The following is a 25,117-nucleotide window of genomic DNA, read 5'->3' as shown; positions in this document are numbered from 1 at the left end:
GCAAAGGAAATAAAGAAGTAATATGTATAGGTATGTAGTTCACCCTAACAACTTAATTGAATTCTGGAAGATCTGGCAAATTGTCGAGTATAGCAAAACTCAATCTGATAAAGGGCATACCCATGATTCACCATAAACTCACATACTATCACTCGTAACGACAATAATAAATATGCAGCTAAAACTTATCAAGCACTTCTTGTGTACCAATCACATTAGCTGGCCCAGGAAATCCTCACAATAAAACCATGAGATAGATACTACTGTGCCCATTTTACTTTTAGAGACAGGGTCTCATTCTATTGCCCAGGCTGAAGTGTAGTGGTGCAATCACAGCTCACTGCAGTCTTGATCTCCTGGACTCAAGCGATCCTTCCACCTCAGCCTCCCAATTATCTAGAACTACAGGTGTGCGATACCATGCCTGGCTAGTGTTTTTAATATTTTTGTAGAGACGGGGCCCCACTATGTTGCTCAGGCTGATCTCAAACTCCTGGCCTCAAACGATCCTCCTGCCTTAGCCTCCAAAGCGCTAGGATTATTGTTTCCATTTTATAGACGAAAAAAATGAAGAAAAATTAATTATTTTGCCCATCATAATACCATCAGTAAGTGACAGAATCACATATTTGGTATATTTCACAGATAACCAAAAAGTTTTATCCTGCAGCTTACCCTTTTAAATACCCTAAAATTAGGAGGTGTGTAAAATTTCCCTTTCTTAATCACAATTTAGGGAAGTTTCCATAAGCACTCATATCTTTTTTAGGCATTTATTACAAGAAGTTGAAAATCTAACCCTGTGTTATCCAATGTAATACCAACTAGCCATATGTGACCATTACACACATAAAACATGGCAGGTCTAGGCTGGGTATAAGTAGCTCACGCCTGTAATCCCAGAGCTTTGGGAGGCTGAGGCAAAAGGACTGAGGTCTGGGGTTCAAAACCAGCCTGGGCTACATAGCAATACCCTGTCTCTATAAAAAAAAAAATTGAGAATTAGCTAGGAGTGGCAACACACACCTTAAGTCTCAAGTACTCAGAAAGCTGAGGCAGGAGGAGCCCAAGAGTTTGAGGCTATGATGAGCTATGATCACATCACTGCACTACAGCCTAGGTGACAAAGTGAGACCCTATTTCTTAAAAAAAAAAAAAAAAAAAAAGGCCAGGCACAGTGGCTCACGCCTGTAATCCTAGCATTTTGGCAAACAAACAAAAAAAAAGGCGAGGCGCAGTGACTCACGCCTGTAATCTTAGCACTTTGGCAGGCCAAATCTTAAGGTCAGGAGTTCAAGACCAGCCTGGCCAATATGGTGAAACCCCATCCTACTAAAAATACAAAAATTAGCCAGGCATGGGCGGGGGGTGGAAGGCACCTGTAGTCCCAGCTGCTCGGTAGGCTGAGGCAGCTGGGAATCGATTGATCCTGGGAGACGGAGGTTGCAGTGAGCCGAGATTGTGCCACTGCACTCCAGCCTGGGCGACAGAGCGAGATTCCAACTCAAAAAAAAAAAAAAAAAAAAAAAAGGCCGGGCCTGGTGGCTCACATCTGTGATCCCAGCACTTTGGGAGGCCGAGGCGGGCAGATCATCTGAGGTCAGGAGTTCAAGATCAGCTTGGTCAACATGGTGAAACCCCATCTCTACTAAAAATACAAAAAAGTAGCCAGGCATGGTGGTGGGTGCCTGTAATTCCAGCTACTCAGCAGGCTGAGGCACGAGAATTGTTTGAGTCTGGGAAGTGGAGGTTCCAGTGAGCCTAGATTGTGCCATTGCACTCCGGCCTGGGCAACAGAACGAGACCGTCTCAAAGAAAAAAAGAAGGAGAAGAAAATAAATAAATGAATAAATAAATATTTTAAAGAATTAAAGGGTGGCTGGTCTAAATTGAGAAGTGCTGTAAGTATAAAATATGCACTAAATATTGAAGACTTGGTAAGAAAAAAAGGAAGGAAATACCTTACTAATTTTTATACTTATTACATGTGGAAATGGCATTGTGGATATTATTGGTTTAACATGATTAAAATTAACAACTTGGTTTTTTATTGTTGTTGTTGTTTTGAGTCTCACTGTTGCCCAGGCTGGAGTGCAGTGGTGTGATCTCGGCTCACTGCAACCTCCACCTTCCAGGTTCAAGTGATTCTCCTGCCTCAGCCTCCCAAGTAGCTGGGATTACAGGAGTGCACCACCATGCCCGGCTAATTTTTCTATTTTTAGGAGAGATGGGGTTTTGCCATGTTATTCAGGCTGGTCTCAAACTCCTGACCTCAAGTGATCCACCTGCCTCGGCCTCCCAAAGTGCTGGGATTACAGGTGTGAGCCACCGTGCATGGCCAACAACCTGCTTCATTTTGTGTTTCTAAATGTGCCCAGTAGAAAACTTGAAATTATCTATTTGTAGCTTACATTTATAGTTTGCACTATACTACTAATGAATAGCACTAATACAGAATAAATTGCAAACTGAATGAATATAGGATATAATACTTCCCAAATGGAAATATGAACAGAATATTTATTTTGAAGTAGGCTTACCCATCGTGGTGGTGGTGATGGTGGTGGTGGTGGTGGTGATGCTGTGGACCAATAAATTGTCGACAATTAAATAATTCATTCCCAATAGTCTCCCCAAGGAAGTCCCCAGTTCGTGTGATACAAGACTCCTGAGACCCTTGAGCTATATGAGTAGCATTCATTTCCCCTGAAATATCATGTTCTGGGTCTTCGGAGTGTGAACAAGCATCCAGCATTCGCATTCGATTATCTACTGATGGCAATGATTCAGTGTTAAAAACCAGGTCCTTTCCTGTTCCGCTGCTTGTCCCATTTCTTTCTGACGTGCCTTGGGAGTCCCCCAGGCAAATGCCTGCTTGACTCTCTAACTTTCTATTCCGAAGATCTGTACCACAACTGCTTTTGGGAGGATTATGACCATGATCATCGTCTTCATCTTCCTCTTTGAGGGCTTCAATATCTGCAATGTCTTCTGACTGTACCTCACTGCCAGGGCTCCCAGCTGACTGGCTTGCATGGCTAGAATTGACCTCATTGCTAGATCCATCACTATGCCCACTACTGCTACCAGGACCACTGCTTCCATCTTCACCACTGTTGGCAGTTTCGTCAGAACTTCCCTGCATGGATTCCTGTATTTTGAAACAAACAGATTTAAATAAATATTTAAGCCAATAAGAAAAAAGGTAACCAACATTAATAAACTGTACTTTTTAAAAATTTTAGGCTGCCAGTCTTGTTATACTCCTTTGAACAATACAAAATGGAATTAAAAACTCAAAGGACGTCAAAAATATTATGTAAAGGAGAGGACAAGCCCAAACATGAATTATGTATGTATACCCAATTCAAATGATAAACACGCCAGAAAGCCAAAAATGCCTTTAAAAGAAGAAAAACCTATTTTCGTACCTCTGTGTCTGAAAGTCGTTGTTGCACATGTTTGGTTCTATTAATAAGTTGCTCATCCATTTCAATGTCACTACCTCCACTTTGATGTGTATCGCTATTATCACTGCTTTGAGGACTAGCTGCAGGTGACCCTATATAAAATATATTTTTTGTTTTTACTTCTAATTTATATTAACATCGACTTAACAGAATGACATTAACATTTGATTCCTTGACCCAGTTACCAAAGCTTTATGCTAAGTAGCCAAAAATAAAATCTCTAAACATGTTAACATTTGCTCATGATTTCTAAAGAAGATGTAACAGATTCAATTAAAAGTCAAGATGTTTATGACTTTAAGAAAAATGGGTAACACGAATATGTTAAAGGTTTACATCTCCTCAAAATGAACTTTATGACTGATACAAATATATTATTATGTAAAATCAATGAACTCTAGAAAATCACTATACAAAACTAAGTCACGTTGCCATGAATTTCTAAGGCTCAACTTACAAGGTGATGGAGCTGTTCTTCTAAGCTCTTCTTCCTCTGAAGGAAAAGGAAAAAAGAGGAGAAAAACATTCTAAGTGACTGAGCTTCTTTGAGACAGCGTATCAGTTGTTCATATTACATAATCAACAAGATACAGGTGGAGAAACCTGCAATAAGGTTAAGTCCCCACCACCTACAGTAGTTGTTGGGGGTGCCTGCACAGAAAAGCCTAAGAGAGGGGTAGTATACGTTGTCAGGAGACAAAAACTGAGTTCAAGTAATGTTTCAGAAAGCCCTTGAAAGCTATATATGCTAAAAAAAATACCCACTGGCCGGGCGCAGTGGCTCAAGCCTATAACCCCAGCACTTTAGGAGGCCGGGCGAACGGATGACAAGGTCAGGAGATCGAGACCATCCTGGCTAACACAGTGAAACCCCATCTCTACTCAAAATATAAAAAATTAGCTGGGCGTGGTGGCGGGCGCCTGTAGTCCCAGCTACTCGTGAGGCTGAGGCAGGAGAATGGCGTGAACCTGGGAGATGCAGCTTGCATTGAGCCGAGATCGCACCACTGCACTCCAGCTTGGGCGACAGACCGAGGCTCCGTCTCAAAAAAAAAAAAAAAAACAACCCCACAAAGCACCTGACATGGCAGAAAACTTTGAAGCAGAAAACACAAAAAGATAACTGAATCATTATGTTCTACTCTTAAAATTATTTCTGAAACAAAACTTGTTTGTTTACAAAATGAAATCTCCAAAGCTTTTGTTTTTAAAAAAAGATAACCAAAGCTGAGAAAATCCAGTAACTACAAAGACTTTATCACTATCCTTCACTTAAAAGGTAAACCAAAACACGAACTAATCACAGTATTAATCCTTTTATATGCACTCTTCTACCCATCCCACACTTATTTTAAAATATACATTGAACTGAATGTATTAGCAGAAAATACTTCAAATCTGGGTGAGAAGCTCCCAACAATTTACTTCAAAATACATGACACTACTAACCTTTCTTATTTCCAATGGGAATATTAGTATTTAATAAAGATGCAAAAGAACTCTGTTTAGATAACTGAGCCTTAGCTGCTAGTGCATTATTCCACAGTGCTTTAATTAACATGGATGCCAAGTACAGTGTCTAAAAAAAGAGAGGGAGAGATTTCAGTTCGAGAATTCCAGGCAACACTAACAAATTTAATATCCTTTTTGTCAAACTGAAATGCCAAGACAATAAAATGAAAGTTAAATTATCTGAATCACAAAGAAATTTTTACTTCATGGGAAAAAAAAAAACTATCATGTTTTGAATGTATTACCTGTTCAGTATGAACACTTGGCTCAAGAGCTGAGACCAGATTAAGTAGATGTCTAAGTGGTACGGGATCCAAATTCTTGATGAGTGAAGGAAATAAGTCATGTATATACCGACTACAATGTTTCAACTAGAAAATCAAGTTAGAGAGAATGGTCAAAAATAATTGCCCAACACATGTAGATTACCTGATATAAAAACAGTCTGAAAGTCAAAAAGTTGGCCAGTACACTAATATTTTTTAATATGATGGTAAAATGCTAATTATCCAAGACGATGAATGGCAGTGCATAAAATAGTAAAAATAAATTCACCTAAACAGAAATGAAACTTAACCAAACAAATGACAAGCTGAATTTCCTAATTATAAGAGGGAAGGCTGGGCGTGGTGGCTGATGCCTGTAATTCCAATACTTTGGGAGGCTGAGTTGACAGGACAGCTTGAGCCCAGGAGTTTCAGCTCAGCCTGGGCAACGTAGCGAGACCTCATCTCTGTAAAAAATACATTTTAAAATTAGGTGGGTGCTGAGGTGCACACCTGTGGTCCCAGCTACATAGGCGGCTATGGTGGGAAGATCTCTTGATTCCAATGGAATTAATTTACATGTCATAATACAAAAATAAGTTAAATAGTAAATTAAAATACAAATAAGACAATAAATTACACTTAGGAGAAAAAAGTAAATTATCACAGGTGTGCCAGATTTGTTATTAAATCTTTATAAAGTATTTATATAATGCTTTTATTTTACTAGAGTACACAACAGAAACCCTTATAAAGATCTATAAAATAATAAACCATGAGATACAAAGACTTCTTTGTTATAATAAACACAAACATGTAAATTCATGAGGGACAATATTTATGAAGATATAAACACTAAATATTATGTCATGTAAAATAAAAGCATTTTACAGCCATGAAGCTGCTAACTACTAAATCAAGATAAGGTAATCAACAGAAGATTAGACAAGTAATTCCCAATTTGAGGGCTGTCAAATGTAAAGTTTCCTACTTTTAATACATAAAAAATCTATTAAAATATAAATTTTACTCAAAAACACTGATTTTTATATTTTGTAGGCATACACATATGACTTCTCTTCTGCTGCTTCTCTTTCAGGGTAAATATGCACAACCTAATACTGAAATATAAGGCGAAATACATGTAAGAAAACATAATACTGCAGGAATTCTTCTATCTTGGTGAGGCTTCTTATAAATTACACTATGTGCTTCTACTGCTATTTACTTTAACACCACTAAGTATCCATTTAAAAAACAATGGCAGTACTTCAATACTACAAACAGTCTTTGATTTTAAGGAGAAGTGAATACTCAGTAAGTTTACCACTTTTATAGGTCTTGACTAAGAATGTTAATTTAAATATAGTATTAAATAACATTACAGATTAAAATATACAGGTTAAGTATCCCCTATCTGAAATGCTTGGAAGCAGAAGTGTTTCAGATTTTGGATTTTTCCACACTTTGGAGTATCTGCATTATATACTTACCAGTTGAAGATCTCTAATTCAATAATCCAAAATCTGAAATATTCCAATGAGTACTTCTTTGAGCACCATGTTGGCACTCAGATCTCAAACTTTGTAGCAGTTCAAATTTTAGAGTTTTGGATTAGGAATTCTCAATTTGTACTAACAGTTTTCTCTACTTTTTGCCAACAAGTAACTCTTACGTGCTTTTTCTACTTAAAATATGATAAAAACACATATATACGTTTATATATATAGTATATGTATATAATAAACTATATTATACACTATATGTAATATATAATAAACTTCTGATTTTCTGCCAATTTAACCATTAATATAATGAAATTTCCATAATATACTTAATTTTGATAATCAAATGCCTTGTTGGGGTTTCAAGGGTATTAATCTGCCACTTGGTTATTTTTGTTTTGTTTTATAGAGATGAAGTCTTATGATATTGCCCAGTCTAATTTTAAAACGCCTAAGCTCAAGTGATCCTCTTGCCTCAGCCTCGCAAAGTGCTGAAATTACAGGAATGAGCCACTGAGCTTATTTTTAAGTAACAAGACCTTTGAGAAAAAAAATCATAAAATCCTGTAACTGAGGTCAAAAAAAAAAAACAACCCCACTCTTTCAAATGTGTATATTATTTAATTCCACAGTACACAAAAAATATTATTAAGAATGCGTGGTGGTGGCAGCAGCAGAGAAGGAGGAAGAGGACAAAGAGGAGGAGGACAAGGAGGATGAAGAAACAAAGATGACGAAGAGGACAAAGAAGAAAGGCGAAAACAAAGATGATGAAGATGAAAAAGAAAAGGGTATCAGGGAAGATAGGAGAATAGAAAACGCCAGGAATCCATTTCTATACCAAGACAAAAAATGTACTAGCCGAATCAGATGTAAGTATCTTGGTACTCTAGAGTCAATCTGAACTTCTACACTTAACAATTTCAGCCTCCAATGCCATAGCTGCTACTGCTACCCATTTCTGACACGCACACTCCCAACCTGCCCATGCAATGACAGGCAGTTATGGAGACAGCAATACAGGTTTCTGGTACAGCTTCTTGAGAAAGGTGGACAATAAGGACCACGTCCCCCAACATCAAGATTCTCTGTTCTGACAGCTAGCTGATTGCTAATTCTGACTGGTGAGGTACAGGCACAGAGGCTGGCTGCCATTGTTTCAACACAAACCATCTGAACTGATTACTAGAAGTCTTAGAGTTGCACTTGCTTTTTGGGGAACAAAACAAAAAAGAAAAGAACAAAAAGTCCACAGAAAATATACCTGAAGTCCACCTGTTGCACTTCCTAGACGAACTGTTGTTTGTTTTTTTGTTTTTTTTTTTTTTTGAGACAGTCTTGCTCTGTCACCCAGGCTGGAGTGCAGTGGTGCGATCTCAGCTCACTGCAACGTGTGCCTCCCAGGTTCCAGTGATTCTCATGCCTCAGCCTCCCAAGTAGCTGGGACCACAGGTGTGTCCCACCACACCAAGCTAGCTTTGTTTTTTTTTTGTTGTTGTTTGGTTGGGTTTTTTTTTTTGTATTTTTAGTGAAGACAGGGTTTTGCCATGTTGGCCAGGCTGGTCTTGAACTTCTGACCTCAAGTGATCCACCTGCCTCAGCCTCCCAAAGTGCTGGGATTACAGGTGTGAGTCACCACACCCAGCCACTAGACAAAGATTTTAAAAAACTTTATCTCCAAGATAATAAGAGTAAAGACAGGAGAACAATGCATGAACAAAATGAGAGTATCAGCAAAGGGACAGAAATTATAAAAAGGAACCAAAAAGAAATTATGGAAATGAAAAGTACAACAACTGAAATGAACAATACACTACACGAGGATTCAAAAGCAGCTCTGAGCAAGCAGAAAAAAGAATCAGCATACCCGAAAGTAGGACAACGGAAATTATCAAGTCTGAGGAAAAGAAGAAAAATGAATAGCCTAAGGGACCTGTGGCATACCATGAAGCAGAGCAACACATTCATTTTGGAAATCCCAGAATGCAAAGAAAAATGGAAAGACAGAATACTTAAATAACTAAATAAATAAATAACCAATTTCACGAAAGACATGAATCTACAAATCCAAGATGTTCAACAAACTCCAAGAAAGATACACTCAAAAAGACCCCTATCAATACACAATGCAATCAGAATGTAGGAAGCCAAAGATGAAAATCTCAAAAACCACAAGTAACTTGTCACATATAAGAGATCCTCAATAAGAATATCAGCAAATTTCTCATCCAAAACCTTAGAGGCCAGAAGGCAATGAGCTGATATATTCAAGGGGCTAAAAGAAAAATCTTGCAATAAGAATTCTAAATTCAGCAAAATTGTCCTTCAAAAATTAGGGTTGAAATTAAGACATTCGCAGAAAAAAGCTGAAGGAGTTTGTGACACTTATACCTGCCCCATAAAAATTGCGAAAAGGCAGTTTCCCAGTGTGCTTCTAGACACTAAATGGGAGAAGGGGACAAAAGATGGTAGCAGCCACAAACTCTAGTTCCAGCCTCCTGCCGCTCAATGACCTGGTTAGCACTGGGGCAGCCAGGGCCGAAATGACCTGGCCTGAGCTAGCCTGAGCTGAAAAGAGTAGCTCTTTTTTCACAGCCAGCCAAATGACTCAGAAAACCTAGAATGTTTGAGGAAAAAGTGTTCACTATGTTGGGGTGGGAAACATGTGGAGGAACTGAAAGCCTGGAGCCTGGGCCCAGGAATTGAGGAAATGTGAAGCTGGGGCTCAGAGGTGCTCACACTGAGGCAGACCCTTGGGCGATCAGCTAGTTGCCAGAATGCTTCAATGCTCACCTCCAACTCCTGATTGAGTACTTGGTACTCTTGCGGTGCACCGTACCAGACCCCATGCTATATAAGCTTACTGGGACCAGCCCAATCTCAGAGCCCCACATCCCTCTGTTGTCGCTGTATCCCCCATGAGGCACTTGTCTGTATCCTGCAAGACAGGCACTCCCCGAGGAGAGGGACAGCAGCAATGAATTATCCCTGTGTTCTCAGTGACCAGCATGAAACCCAGCACAAATAGGCATTAATAATTGTTGGAATGAACCCTTTTCATGTCTTCAAAAGTTCCGGAGAATAATGGAATGATTTAATTTGGTCTTTGAGTAGGGTACAAGATGAATAAATATGAATTGTCTTGCAAAGAGAAAAAAAATGAGACAAATGCTAAAAAGAGTCCTTCCAGTTGAAATGAAATAAATAAGAAAGATCTCTGATAAATACATAGGCAATTATTACAGATAATATTGAAATTTTAGTTTGTAACTCCACTTTTTATTTTCCACATGATTTAAAAAACAAATACAAAGAATAATTATTAACCTGCCTTACTAGGCACACAATATACCAAGTTGCAATTTGTGACAGCAGTAATAAAAATGGAGGGATGGAGTTATTACAAGCAGAGTTTTTACATGGCATTGAAGTTAAGCTGGTATAAATTGAAATTAGCTTGTTATACCTTTAGGAAGTTAAATGTAATCTCCATATTAAATACAGAAGAAAATTAAAAGGAAATCAAACTGTTTCACTACAAAAACAACAACAACAAACAAACACACACACACCACCAAAACAATTAAACATACAAAAAAGCCAGTAATAGAAGAAATGAGGCAGAAAAACACTATAAGACATAGAGAAAAGAAAAGGCAAAATAACACAAGTTTGTCCCTCTTTATGAGTAATTATTTTAAATGTAAATGGTTTAACTCTCCAATCAAAAGAAAAAGATAGAATTGATATTTTTTAAAAACTTGATCCAATTGTCTATAAGAGGTTTGCTTTATATCCAAAGACACAAAAAGGTTTAATGTGAAAGGACAGAAAAAGATACTCCACGCAAATAGCAAGCAAAAGCTAGCTGGGTTGGCTATACTAATATGAAATAAGATACAATTTAAATTTTAAAAAGGTAACCACAAAAAACAAATGGAATTACCATTTAATCCAGCAATCTGACTCCTAGGTATATGTCTAAAAGAATTCAAAGCAAGATCTCAAAGAGGTATCTGTACTCCCATGATCACTACAGCATTATTCTTAACAGCCAGGATGTAAAAGCAGCCCAAATGTCCATCAACAGATGAATGAATTAAAAAAAAAAAAAAAAAAAAAAAGTGCTACAGGCCAGGCACAGTGGCTCATGCCTGTAATCCCAGCACTTTGGGAGGCCAAGGCAGGTGGATCACTTGAGCCCAGGAAATCAAGACTAGCCGGGTCAACATGGCAAAACCCTGTCTCTACTAAAAAATACAAAACTTAGTCAGGCATGGTGGGCATGTGCCCATAGTCCCAGCTACTTCAGAGGCTGAAGTGGGAGGATGGCTTAATTCTGGAAGGTCAAGGTTGCAGTGAGCCATAATTGTGCCACAGCACTCCAGCCTGGGTGAAAGCGCTCACGCGCACACACACACACACACACACACACTGCAATACTATTCATCCTTAAAAAGGAAGAAAATGCTGACACATGCCACAACACAGATGAATGTTGAAGAGATTAGGCTGAGTGAAATAAGCCAGTCACAAAAGGACAAATATTTAATGATTCCACTTATATCAGAAACCTAGAGTACTCAAAATCATGGAAACAGAAAGTAGAACAGAGGTTACCCAAGGTTGATGAGAGGGGAAAATGAGGAGAGTTGTTGTTCAATGGGCACAGGGTTTCAGTTTTGCAATATAAATAAGTTCTAGAGATCTATTACACAATGCGAATAGACAACACTCGCAAATTACACACTTAAAAATGACTAAAGGGGATAAACTGCATTTTTTTCAAACCACAGTTTAAAGTGTTTTCATAAGTTTACTAAAGATAAAGAAAAACTTTAGTAATAAAAGATTCAAAATACCAAGAAGATATGACCATAAACATTATGAAAGACTGGAAGAAATAGAGAAATAAAAAGTTACACAATAATAGTTGGAGACTTCAATATCCAATTTTCAATAAAGAGAATAACCATAAACAAGGAAATAGAGAATCTGAACAACACAATAAGCCAAATAGACCTAGGAGGCATATACAGAACATTCCAACGGCAGCAGAAAACACATTTTTCTCAAGTACATGTGGAACATCTTCCAAGACAGACTGGATGCTAGACCACAAGTCTCAAAAGATATTAAAATACAGATAATCATACTAAAATGTTTCTCTACCCACAGCAGGAAGAAGCTGAAAATCAGTACCAGAAGGAAAACTGGACAACTCACAAATATGTAGAAATTAACACATTCAAACAGCCAAAGGATCAAAAATGGAATCACAAGGGAAATTTAAAAATATTTACAGATAACATACAACAAAAAATAGAACGCAGAAAGAACAATGTTCAGAGGAAAATTTTATTTATGCATGAAAACTTATGTTTACAAATGTAAATATGAATTTAAAAAAAATCTCAATTCAACAAACAAACTTTACAACTTAGGAAAGGAACTACAAGAGAAACGAATAAACCTAAAGCTAGTAGAAGGAAGAAAATGATTAGAGATAAATAAAATAAAGAATAGGAAAATAGTACAGAAAGCTGGTCAGATGCAGTTCATGCCTGGTGTAATACTCTCACTTTGAGAGGCCAAGGGGGAAAGACTGCTTTACATCAGAAGTTCAATATCAACCTGAGCAACACGGTGAAATCCTTTCTCTACAAAAAGTATCTAAAAATTAGCCAGGAGTGGTGGCACAAGCCTGTAGTCCTAGCTACTTGAGAGGCTAAGGCAGAAGGACTGCCTGAGCCCAGAAGGTTAAGATTACAGCACTGCACTCCAGCTTGGGCAACAGAGCAAGAAATTCTCTCTTTACAAAACAGCAAGAATGGGCCGGGCATGGTGGCTCACGTATGTAATCCCAGCACTTTGGGAGGCCAAGCCAGGTGGATCACATGAGGTCTTAAGTTTGAGACCAGCCTGGCCGACATGGCGAAATCCCGTCTCTACTAAAAATACAAAAAATTTGCTGGGTGTGGTGGCACATGCCTGTAGTCACAGCTACTCAGGAGGCTGAGACAGGAGAATCACTTGAACCTGGGAGGCGGAGGCTGCAGTGAACCAAGATCACACTGCGGCACTCCAGCCTGGGCAAGACAGAGCGGGATTCCATCTAAAATAAATAAATAAATAAATAAATAAAAAAGAATGTTAATAGAGAAAACTAACAAAACCAAAGGACGGTTTGTTAAAGGATTTTATAAATGACAACCCTTTAGCTAGACTATGGGGAAAAAAAGACAAAGAACTAAAAGCTGCAATGAAAATGAGGGCATTCATACTAAACTTATAGTTCTAAAAAAACTATGAGATATTATAATTGTACACGAGAAAATACAGACAACCTGGAAGATTCCTTTCATGATAAAAATTCTCAGAAAACTAAAAGAGAAAAAAAATCCTCAATATGATAAAGGGTACTTATCAAAAACCCACAGGCAATATCAAACTCAATGATGAATAACATATTTCCCCCTAAGATCAGAACAAGACAAGGATGCCCATATTTACCACTGCTACTCAACACTGTAATGAACTACTAGCCAGAGCTATTAGACAAAAATATGAAACGCATCCAATTGAGAAAGGAAGATGTAAAACTATCTCTAATTGCAAATGACATAATCATATATATAGAAAATCCTAAAGAATCCACAGGAGAACTACTAAGCTGAGAAGCAAATTCACCAAGTTGCAAGCAACAAGATCAAAATGCAAAAATCAGCTATATTTCTATACACTAGAAATGAACAATCCGAAAAGAAAATTAAGAAAGTAACAGAATTTTCAATAGCATGTAAAAGAATACTTAGGAACAAATCTAACCAAAGAGGGTAAAGTTTTGTATACTGAAAACTACAAAACATTGCTAAAATAAATTAAAAACCTAAATAAAGAGAAAGACATTCACGTTAATGGATAGGAAGACTTATATTGTTAAGATATTATTATTGCCTCCAAAGTGATCCACAGAGTCAATGCAATACCTATCCTTTTTTACAAAACTGGAAAAGCTGATCTTCAAATTCATACAGAATTGCAAGGGACTCTAAATAGCCAAAACAGTGCGAAAAAGATGACTTTGAAACTTGCAAAAAGAAAAAAAAAAAAAAACAAAAAGCAACAGTAGTAATTAAATAGTATGGTATTGACGTAAGGACACACATGTAGGCCAGTGGAGAAGAATGCAGATCCCAAAAATAAACCTTCATATGAAAAAGGTCAACTGACTTTCAACCAAGGTTGCCAAGACCATTTAATGGGGGAAAGGACAGTTTTTTCAACAAATGGTGTTAGGAAAACTGAATATTTACATGTAAAAAGAATAAAGTTTAATCTTTACCTTACACCACATATAACAACTCAAAACACATCAAATACTTAAAAGAAAAACCTTTTTAAAAACCCTTAGAAGAAAAAGATAAGGATTGTAATCTTCATGACATTGGATTTGAAAATTATTTCATGGGTATGACGCCAAAAATAGTCAACAACAACAAAGATATGTTAGACTTCATCAAAATTAAAAACTTTTGTGCATCAAAGGACACTAAAAGAATGAAAATAAACCATAGATCACATGGCAAAAAATAAAACATCTGACAAAATTCAACATCCATTCACGATAAAAACACTCAAAAGAACAGGCATAGAAGGAACTTACCTCAACATAAGAGGCCATATATGAAAAGCCCACAGTTGTTTTGTTTTGTTTTTTTTTTTTTTGAGACAGAGTCTCACTCTGTCACTCAGCCTAAAGTGCAGTGGCACGATCTCAGCACACTGCAACCTCTGCCTCCCAGGTTCAAGCAATTCTCCTGTCTCAGCCTCCCAAGTAGCTGGGACTACAGGCGCCCACCACCACACCAGGCTAACTTTTGTATTTTTAGTAGATACGGGGTTTCACTATGTTGGCCAGGCTGGTCTTGAACTCCTGACCTCGCGATCCACCCGCCTCGGCTTCCCAAAATGCTGGGATGCCTGGCCAGCTTTTTTTCATATATAAAGCACACAAATAATAGCATAAATCAACAGGGAAAAACTGAAAGCTTTTCCTCTAAGATCCGGGACAGGCAAGGATGCCCCAGTATTACCACTCCTATTCAATTTAATACTGAAATTCCAAGCGAGAGTACTTAAGGAATAAAAGGACTGCAAATAGAAAACAGGAAAGAAAAATTACCTTTTTACAAATGATCATATATATGCAGAAAAACCTTACAACTCCACAACAACAAAAAACTGTTAGAACTAATAAATGAATACAGTAGAGCTGCTGGATCCAAGTTAATATAAAAAAATCAGTGGCATTTCTAAGTACAAGCAGGCTATCTGAAAAGGCAATTGAGAAAACAGTCCCATTTACCACAGCAACAAAAGTATTTTACAATATGTAGAAATAAACTTAGCCAAAGAAGTAAAAGACTTGTACACTGAAAATCATAAAACACTGAAGGAAATTAAAGAAGAAACAGATAAATAAAAAGACATTCCATATTCATGCACTGAAGGAAAAATACCATTAAAAGTCCATACCACCCAAAATCTACAGTCAACGCAATCCCTATCAAAATCTCAATGGCAGTCTTTTGTTTTGAGACAGGATCTCATTTTGTCAGCCAAACTGGAGTACAGTGGTGCGATCTCGGCTCACTGCAGCCTCGACATCCTTGGCTCAAACAATCCTCCACTCCGCCTCCCAAGTAGCTGGGACTACAGGGACGTACCACCATGTCCAACTAGTTTTTTGTATTTTTGGTACAGACAGGGTTTCAGCATGTTGCTCAGACTAGTCTCAAACTTCTGAGCTCAAGCTATCAGAAGTTAGCTCCTTGGCCTCCCCAAAGTGCTGGGATTAACAGGCGTGCGCCACCACACCCAGCCTCAATGGCATTCCTTACAAAAATAGAAAAAACAGTCCTAAAATTCATACAGAACCACAAAAGGCCCCAAATAGCAAAAAACAATCTTAAGAACAGAGTTGGAGGTATCACACTTTTTAATTCCAAAATACATTACATGACTACAGTAATCAAAACAGTATGAGCCAGGTGCAGTGGCTCACACATGTAATCTCAACATTCTGGGAGGCTGAGGAAGGAGGATTGCTTGAGGCCAGGAGTTTGAGACCTGCCTGGGCAACACAGCAAGACCTAGTGTCTACAAAACAATTAAAAAAAATTAAAAGTTAGCTGGACATGGTGGCATGCTCTTGTAGTCCTAGCTATTTTGAGAGGCTGAGGCAGGAAGGTCACCTCATTTCAGGAAGTCGAGGCTGCAACAAGCTGTGACTAAACCACTGCACTCCAACCTGGAGAACAGAGCAAGACCCTGTCCATTAAAAATACATATTATATATGGTACTGGCATAAAAACAGACATATAGACCCACAGAACGAATAAAAACCCCAGAAACAAATCCATGCATCTACAATCAACTGATCTTCCAGAAAGATGCCAAGAACATATGATAGGGAAAGGACAGTCTCTTCAACAAAAGGTGATGGGAAAACCCGATAACCACATACAGGATGAAACTGGATCCTTATCTTATACCACATACAAAAATCAACTCAAAATGGATTAAAAACTTCAAAGTACATTTAAGACCTGAAATTGTAAAACTACTAGAAGGTGACATAGGTTAAAAAGCTTCTTGACAATGGTCTAGGAAATAATTTTTTTGACAGGAATATTAGCATAGGCAACATAAGCCAAAATATACAATTGAGATTTCATCAAACCAACAAGCTTCTGCACAGCAAAGGAAACAAAAAACAGAGTGAAAAAGCAACCTACAAAATGGAAGAAAATATTTACAAACCATGTATTTGATTAGGGGTTAATATCCAGAATATTTAAGAAACTCATACAACTCAATAGCAAAAAAACAAATAAATAAATAAATAAATAAATACCCCTATGTAGGGCAAAGAAAAGAGACATTTCTCAAAAAAAGACATACAAATAGCCAATAGGTATAAAAGCTGCTCAATATTACTAATCATCAGAGAATCGCAAATCAAAAGCATATCTCACACCTATGTTGTAACAACTATCAGCAAAAGGACAAAAGATAAATGTTACCAAGAAACGTGGAGAAATGGGAATCCTTATACACTGTTGGTGGGAATGAAAACTGGAACAGTCATTTTTGAAAGCAATATGGACGTACCTCAAAAAATTAAACAGAACTATCTTATGTTATGATCCACAATCCCACTTTGGATACATATCCAAAGGAAATGAAATCACTATCTCAGAGATATCTTCACTCTCACATTCACTGCAGTATTATTCCCAAGAGCCAAGATATGGAAAAAAACTAAACATCTTTCCACAGATGAATAAACAAAATGTGGTGTACATATACATACACACATAGCGATATTATTCAGCTTTTAAAAAGGAGGAAATCCTTCCATTTTTGACAACATGACTGATCCTAGAAAACATTATGCTAGGTGAAATAAACCAGACAAAGAAAGATAAATGCTGCATAGTCTCACTTACATGATGAATTTAAAGTAGTCAAAGAAGCAGAGAGTACAGGAGGAGAGAGAAATAAGCTGACATCAGTAAAAGGGTATAAAGTTTAAGTTCTCCAAAATGAGTAAATTCTGGAGATCTCATGTACAGCAATGTGACTACAGTTAACAATACTGTATTGCATACTTGAAAGAAAATGGTAACTATGTGAGGTAATAGATATGTGAATTAGCTTGACTGTAGTGATTATTTCACATCATGCACATTAAAACATCAAGTTGTACACCTTAAATACATAATTTTTATATTTGTATAGTATTTCTCAATATTTGCCTATTATATCTCAATTTAAAAAGAAAAACAGACTTAGAGAAATTATATGCAAATTATATACCTGATTTAAAAAATTAACATCTAGAATATTTTTTGTAAAACTCAAAAGAAAACCAAACAAAACCCAATCAAAAATGGGCAAAAGACATGAACAGACATTTCTCCAAAGCAAATATGCAAATAGCCAATGAGCACAGGAAAGCATGTTCAATATAATTAATCATCACGAAAATGCAAATAAAAAACACAATGAGACACAAATTCACACCTACTAGGATAGCTGAATTTTTTTTCCCAAAATGGGAGTAACAAGTATTGGCAAGGATGTGGAGAAACCAGAACCCTCTGGTATCACTGGTGAGAATGTAAAATGGTGCAGCTGCTGTGCAAAACAATTTGGTGCCTTCTCAAAAAGTTTAACACAGAATTACCATGTGATCCAGACATCCTACTCCTAGGTACACGGTCCTGTGTGGCTTAAGGATAGGGATACGCTCTGAGAAATGCCCTCTTGTGAACATCAGAGCATACTTACACAAAAGATGGTAGAGTCTACTACACACCTAGGCTATATGCTATAGTTTACTGCTTCTGTATAGCATGTTACTGTACTGAATACTGTAGGGGCAACTGTAACTCAATGGTAAATAACAGAAAAAGTAATTTGTTGCATTATACTAGGACAGCTATCACAATGTCACGAGGTGATACGAATTATAATAAGCTCCATTATAATCTTATGGGAACACTGTTGTATATGTATGTGGTGTGTTGTTGACTGAAACATGGTTATACAACGCATGACTGTATACACAAAATAACTGAAAGCAGGAAATTGAACAGATATTTGTAAACCCATGTTCACAGCAGCATTACTCATAATATCCAAAAGGTAGAAACAACCCAAATGTCCACTGATGGATGAATAAAATGCAGTATATACATACAGTGGAATATGAGTCATAAAAGGAATGAAATTTTAATGTATGCTATGACAGACTATCACCACTATCTGTACGCAAAACATTTTCATCATCACCAATAACAACTTTGTACCTATAAAACAACTTTGGAAACATTATGTTAGTAAAGTAAGCCACACAGAGAAGGACAAATATTATGATTCCACTTATATGAGGTACCTAGAATAGGTAAACTCATGGAGACAGAAGACGACAAAATGTAAAACAGCTGAGCGTGGTGGCTCACACCTATAATCCCTGCACTTTGGGAGACCGAGGCAGGTGAATGGCTTGAGCCCAAACACCGGAGACCAGCCTAAGCAATACAACAAGACACCATCTCTACAAAAAATACAAAAATTAGGTAGGCATGCTTTAGTCCCAGCTACTCAGGACTCTGAGGCCGGAGGGTCACTTGAGCCCAGGAGTTTTGAGTCTGCAGCAGTGAGCTGTAATCCCGCTGCTGCATCCAGCACGAGTGATACAGCAAGACGCTGTCTCCAAAAAAGGAATGTGAAATAGAAGAAACCAGGGGCTGAAAGGAAGAAGGAAATTAAGAGTTATTATTTTATAGGTACAAAGTTGTTACTGGTGATGATGAAAATGTTTTGTGTACAGATAGTGGTGATAGTTACACAACATTATGAATATCTTTAATCCCACTAACTTGTACACATATAAATGGTGAAAATGCTAAGTTTTGTTATACATATTTTGCGACAATATAAAATAAAAGGAAAATACAAGAAAAAGTACATATATATTAAAAGCCTTCAACCAAGGCTAGGCGCAGTGGCTCATGTCTATTATCCCAGCACTTTGGGAGGTCGAGACAGGCAGATCACTTCAGGTCAGGAGTTTGAGACCAGCCTAGTTGACATGATGAAACCCCATTGCTATTAAAAATACAAAAATTAGACAATGTGGTGGTGCATGTCTGTAATCCCAGCTACTAGGGAGGCTAAGGTACAAGTATTGCTTGAGCTCGGGAGATGGAGGTTGCAGTGAGCCAAGATCGCACCACTGCACTCCAGCCTGGGCAACAGAGCAAGACTCTGTCTCAAAAAAATAATTTAAAAATATAAATAAATAAATAAATAGGCTGGGCGTGGTGGCTCATGCCTATAATTTCAGCAATTTGGGAGATCAAGGCAGGCAGATCACAAGGTTAGGAGTTTGAGACCAGCCTGACCAACATGGTGAAACCCCGTCTCTACTAAAACTACAAAAATTAGCAAGGCATGGAGGTGTGTGCCTGTAATCCCAGCTACTCAAGAGGCTGAGGTAGAATTGCTTGAACCAGGGAGGGAGAGGTTGCAGTGAGCTGAGACTGCCCCATTGCACTCCAGCCTGGGCAACAGAGCAAGACTCCATTTCAAAATACAAACACACACACACACAAACGTGTGTTTATTTATAAATGTGTGTGTATATTTATGTATATATATGTATGTATGTATATATGCCTTCAAAAACTCAGAACAAAACAGAACACAAAAACCCTCATGGGATCAATGAGCACTTTAAAAAAAGACAAACCACATGAGAGAAAAATCTTGTCAGCAGGAAATGAGGAGAACATTCACTCAAACTCTTCTTTAAGAATAAACAAAAGAGACATTTCAAGTGTGTACAACTCCGGAATATAACATCCACAAATTTCTCTTCAGGAAAAACAAAAGCCTACTCTGTGAAATCCATAAGAAGAATAAATACAATTAATTCTGGAGTAAGGAAGAAAGGAATGAGAAAAACAGGAGTTGAGGAAAAAGGATTTGTCAGAGTCACATACCTAAATATAGCATAATACTAAACAACTGTGGGAATTACGGTTATAGTATATAATCTAAATGTTATAATATTTGATAAAATACAAGTAACAATAAAAACTGGGAGGTGGAAAATGAGAAAGTAGGAGAAAATTGTTGAATTTCATCATCCTCTAGAGAAGAAAATCATTACTGTACTTTATAATAAAAAGAACAAACCCACAAAGAAAATTAAAGTTCCCATCAAACACAAAACTTACACATTTCTGAAAGATTAAAATGACTGGGAATACCTATTTATTTATTTATTTATATATTTATTTGATACAGAGTCTCACTCTGTTGCCCAGGCTGGGGTACAATGGCGTGATCTCAGCTTACTGCAACCTCTGCCTCAGCCTCCTCAGTAGCTGGGATTACAGGCATGCGCCGCCATGCCTGGCTAATTTTTGTACTTTTAGTAGAGATAGTGTTTCATCATGTTGGTCAGGCTGGTCTTGAACTGCTGACTTTGTGATCCACCCACGTTGGCCTCCCAAGGTGCTGGGATTACAGGCGTGAGCCACCACGCCCAGACAGGGAATACCTTTTTAAAATGTAATAGGTAAAGAAAGTCGTAGCTCAGAGTAAGTTGTAAGAAAGCTATAGAGGAGGTAGGTGAGACGATCTTTCCAACCTAACTGAGAAAGATTCTGGGCTCAGAATAACAGATTTGATGGACAGAAGGAAGACATGGAGATGGAGACGGGACTTAAATGAAGTTTTCTATAAAGTATGATTCTTTCTGTCAGCCATCCATCAGTCAGAAAAACACAAGCAGCCAACATACAGGTAACCCATCCACCAGATATCTTCCCTGGGAGAGAAAACTACATAAAGTAATTGCACGTAAATACAGATACTGGTACCACTGTACATTCTCTCATTTAGAGTCCTACAACCTGAAATGAAAGCTTGATGAGACAAATGAGAAAATTATGAGTAGTTATGCCTCCAATACTATTCCCCGAGAAGTTGCCAGACAAGAGTTCCATTTGAGAGACAGCAGTATTACAAAAGTATATGAAACTCCAAAGTATGTACAACATTTATCTAGTTGTCTCTTAGAAATATGAAAGTGGCCAGGTGTGGTGGCTCACAGCTATAATCCCTGCACTTTGGGAGTGCAAGGCAGGAGGATCGCTTGAGCTCAGGAGTTCGAGACCAGTCTGGGCAACAAGGCAAAGCCTCGTCTCTGCAAAAAAACACAAAAATTAGCCAGGCATGGTGGTGTGCATCTGTAGTCCCAGCTACTTAGGAGGCTGAGGTGGGAACAATAACTTGAGCCCAGGAGGCAGAAGCTGCAGCAAGTCAAGACTCCACCACCGTACTCTAGCCTTGGCAACAGAACAAACAGCAAAGGCATATCAAGAGACCCACAACATAAAAAATCCAGTACAGACAAGAGATATGAATATGTAATAGAGGAAGAAATAATCCCTCCTAGTTACAGTTCCTGAAAGGGCAAGAAGGACTAAGATTCAAATTATGAAACGTAATATAGAAAGGGCTATTGCAGTGGCCAGACTACAACTCAAGTATAGTTATGACTTCACATGCTAGCAGTATGCAACAATGTCTTATAAGGCAATTTAAATATGTTTAGAAGCACAAGCGCGCGCGTGCAATCTGCCAGGTGGTGGCTCGTGTCTGTAGTTTCAGCTACTTGAGCCCAGAAGTTCAAGGCTGCAATGAGCTAATTACACCACTGCACTCCAGCCTAGGTGAGGGCTGGAGACTCCATCTCAAACAAACAAGCACACAATGTTAGACACGGGAAGTCAAAGACAATACACTGAAAATCTACCACAACCAACCTAAGAATTCAGTGAAGGCTCAAGGCACACAATCATTAGTAATGAAAAATATTTTAATTTTATATATATCTCTATATCTCCATCACTAAATACAATAAAAGAAATAGCAACATAACGGAAGAAATATAACTGAAGAAATCACAATTTATAATAGCAATAAAAAACAAATTCCTTAGATTAAGCATAGCACGAAATAAAAATCTATATACAAATAACTTTGAGACTGTGAATAATGCAAAAGAAAAAAGAAAAAGAGTATCATACTTTGGACAGGAAGACAGAACTTCAGTTCTCAAATTAATCATCATTAACATAATGAAAATATTTTACTTCAATGCTAAAATTCATATGAAGAAATAAATAAGAAAAGTTATGACAATAATGAGGAAGGACTAGTCGTCTCAAGCATTTAAAAATATTACAAAGATGCAAGTAAAAAAGAAAAAAATTAGTATAAACTCAATGAACACGTTCTTAAAGGACTGGAAAGTAAATATTTTAGGATTAGGGGTGACAGTGTCTCTGTTATGATTACTGAACTCTGCTGTTGTGCTGTGGAAGCCACCATAGACAATATGTAAAAGAATGGGCATATCAGGCCGGGCGCATTGGCTTACGCCTGTAATACCAGCACTTTGGGAGGCCAAGGCGGAGGATTATGAGGTTAAGAGACTGAGACCATCCTGGCCAACATGGTGAAACCCCGTCTCTACTAAAAATACAAAAATTAGCTGGGCGTGGTGGTCCGTGCCTGTAATCCCAGCTACTCAGGAGGCTGAGGCAGGAGAATCCCTTGAACCCAGGAGGCAGAGGTTGCAGTGAGCCAAGATCGCACCACTGCACTCCAGTCTGGGTGACAGAGCAAGACTCCATCTCAAAAAAAAAAAAAAAAAAAAAGGGCATGTCTGTGTAGCAAAAATTTCCAAAAACACATAGCTGGCCCACAGACTATAAGTTTACCAATCCCTGGTATAGATCATAATTATACATACAAATAGGTCAGTCTAGAAAGTTCAAAAAATGACCCAGTCAAGACAAAATTGGTATCTCAAGTCAGAAAGAAGAGTTAGTAAACAAATGGAATTGGAAAAACTGCACAACAAAAAAGGGAGGAAAGTTGGACACACACATGACACTTTAAGCCAACATAAATGCCAGCTGGATCAAAGATTAAGATATATAATTGCAATAGAAAATGCATAGGAAGAAACTAAAGGAGAATTCTCTTATAATGTTGTGAATGGAGAAGGCATTTCAAACCAAGATACAAAATCCACAGACCATAAAAACTACAACCACAAATATGAAACTGAACAGTAAAAACCACCTTAAGCAAATCAAAAGGCATCAAACCAGGATACAGTAATAAGTTGTAATCACAAACAAAAGATCAACTTCAGTGACACATAAAGAGCTCCTACAAATTAAAAAATAAGAAAAACAATTGATAAATAGCAAAAAATATGAACAATTCCAGAAAAAGCAACAAAATGGCTCTTAAACACAAGATTTGCAAACTCACTCGTAATAAAAGAAACGCAAATTTAAAATACCAATGATATCACTTTTCACCCATCAGGTTGGCAAAGATCATGAAATTTAATGTGCTGACGAAATTAAGCGGAAAGTGAAACTGCCGTACCAGTATCTACCACAAGTAAACCACACATATTCTTTAACCTAGTAATTCTAATTCTACTTGTAAGTAAGAATTTATCATAGCTACACAAAAGTTTTACACAAGGATGAAATGAACATGTTAGAAGTTACTTATTACAGCCTTGTTTGTAACAGAAAAGACTCGGGGGGCTGGGAGTGGTGGCTCATGCCTGTAATTCCAGCACACTGGGAGGCTGAGGTGGGCGGATCACGAGGTCAGGAGTTCGAGACCAGCCTGACCAACATGGTGAAACCCTATCTCTACTAAAAATACAAAAATTAGCTGGGCATGGCGGCGCGTACCTATAGTCCTAGCTATTCAGGAGGCTGAGGCAGGAGAATCACTTGAACCGGGGAGGCGGAGGTTGCAGTAAGCCAGGACTGCACCATGGCATTCCAGCCTGGGCTACGAAGCAAGACTCCGTCTCAAAAAAAAAAAAAAAAAAAAAGACTGGGGAAAAAAATAATTAAACACTATACAGTTTTACAAGAAGATAAAAAGCACTTCATATATTGATGAGAAATCTCCAGAACAAATTAAGAAAGGAAGGAAAAAAAAAAAAAAAAAAGCCAAAGCCAAGTCTGGTTGGCATGCTACATTTGTGAAAAAGAAAGAGGAAGAAAAATGTATACAGTTCGCTATTTATACAAAAAAATCCGATATACCTGAGAGGACAATAACTGCATGCCTGAGAGATAGGGCAGAAAGGAAAAACATGTAATATATTTTTTATATTTACTTTTGGAATTTTGAATCATGTGGATATATGCCTATTTAAAAAAAAAAACAAAAAAAACAAAAACAGTACAACAGACAAGAAACATACCAATACAATAATTCAGGATAGAAGGGTAGACTGTATAAATGAGAATAACAGGAAAATGTCTCTTTATTAAACCAGGATGATTTCATGAAGAAGCTCCAACTGACTGACTCTGATTTCCTTCCATTCTACCAGTAACATAGTAAGACATGGACTCGGAAGCCAGATTTCAGTCCCAGCTTGTCCATGTCTTGGTCTCCTTAGCTATAAAACAGGATAATAGAATTTACCTCACAGAGAAGCACTTACAACATATGATAAGCAAAGCACTCAATAAATGTGAGCTGTTAATATTACCTGTGCTGCAGCCCAAATACAGTCAATATGTTGAGTACTCAGTCGCCCTTCTGCTGCCAAAAAATTCAAAATCACTTGGCACTGTTTGATAATCTGGAAAAGAAAAACTTAATATCAATTTTTAAAAATATTCTTCTCTATCAATAGAACAGAGAAGTCATGTAATCATCCAC

General features: G+C 37.6%; 1 protein-coding gene across 8 annotated transcripts in view; it reads right to left on the bottom strand.

The window, feature by feature from the left end:
* Positions 1-25,117, bottom strand: part of USP34 (ubiquitin specific peptidase 34) — a 280,827-nt gene that overhangs the window by 158,073 nt on the left and 97,637 nt on the right. For all 8 annotated transcript variants that reach the window (XM_054475044.2, XM_063648690.1, XM_063648687.1 and 5 more), the window contains 6 exons: positions 24,945-25,037; positions 5,228-5,353; positions 4,920-5,049; positions 3,928-3,963; positions 3,432-3,562; positions 2,541-3,151 (listed from right to left, as the gene is read on the bottom strand). In XM_054475044.2, coding sequence (XP_054331019.1) covers positions 2,541-3,151; positions 3,432-3,562; positions 3,928-3,963; positions 4,920-5,049; positions 5,228-5,353; positions 24,945-25,037 — 1,127 coding nt within the window. The remainder of the gene's footprint in view (positions 1-2,540; positions 3,152-3,431; positions 3,563-3,927; positions 3,964-4,919; positions 5,050-5,227; positions 5,354-24,944; positions 25,038-25,117) is intronic.

This window comes from Pongo pygmaeus, chromosome 12 (genome assembly GCF_028885625.2).
Source record: "Pongo pygmaeus isolate AG05252 chromosome 12, NHGRI_mPonPyg2-v2.0_pri, whole genome shotgun sequence".
Classification (NCBI taxonomy): Eukaryota; Metazoa; Chordata; class Mammalia; order Primates; family Hominidae; genus Pongo; species Pongo pygmaeus.
Note: the sequence above shows the minus strand (reverse complement) of the source record. Positions and strands in the feature narration are given on the sequence as shown.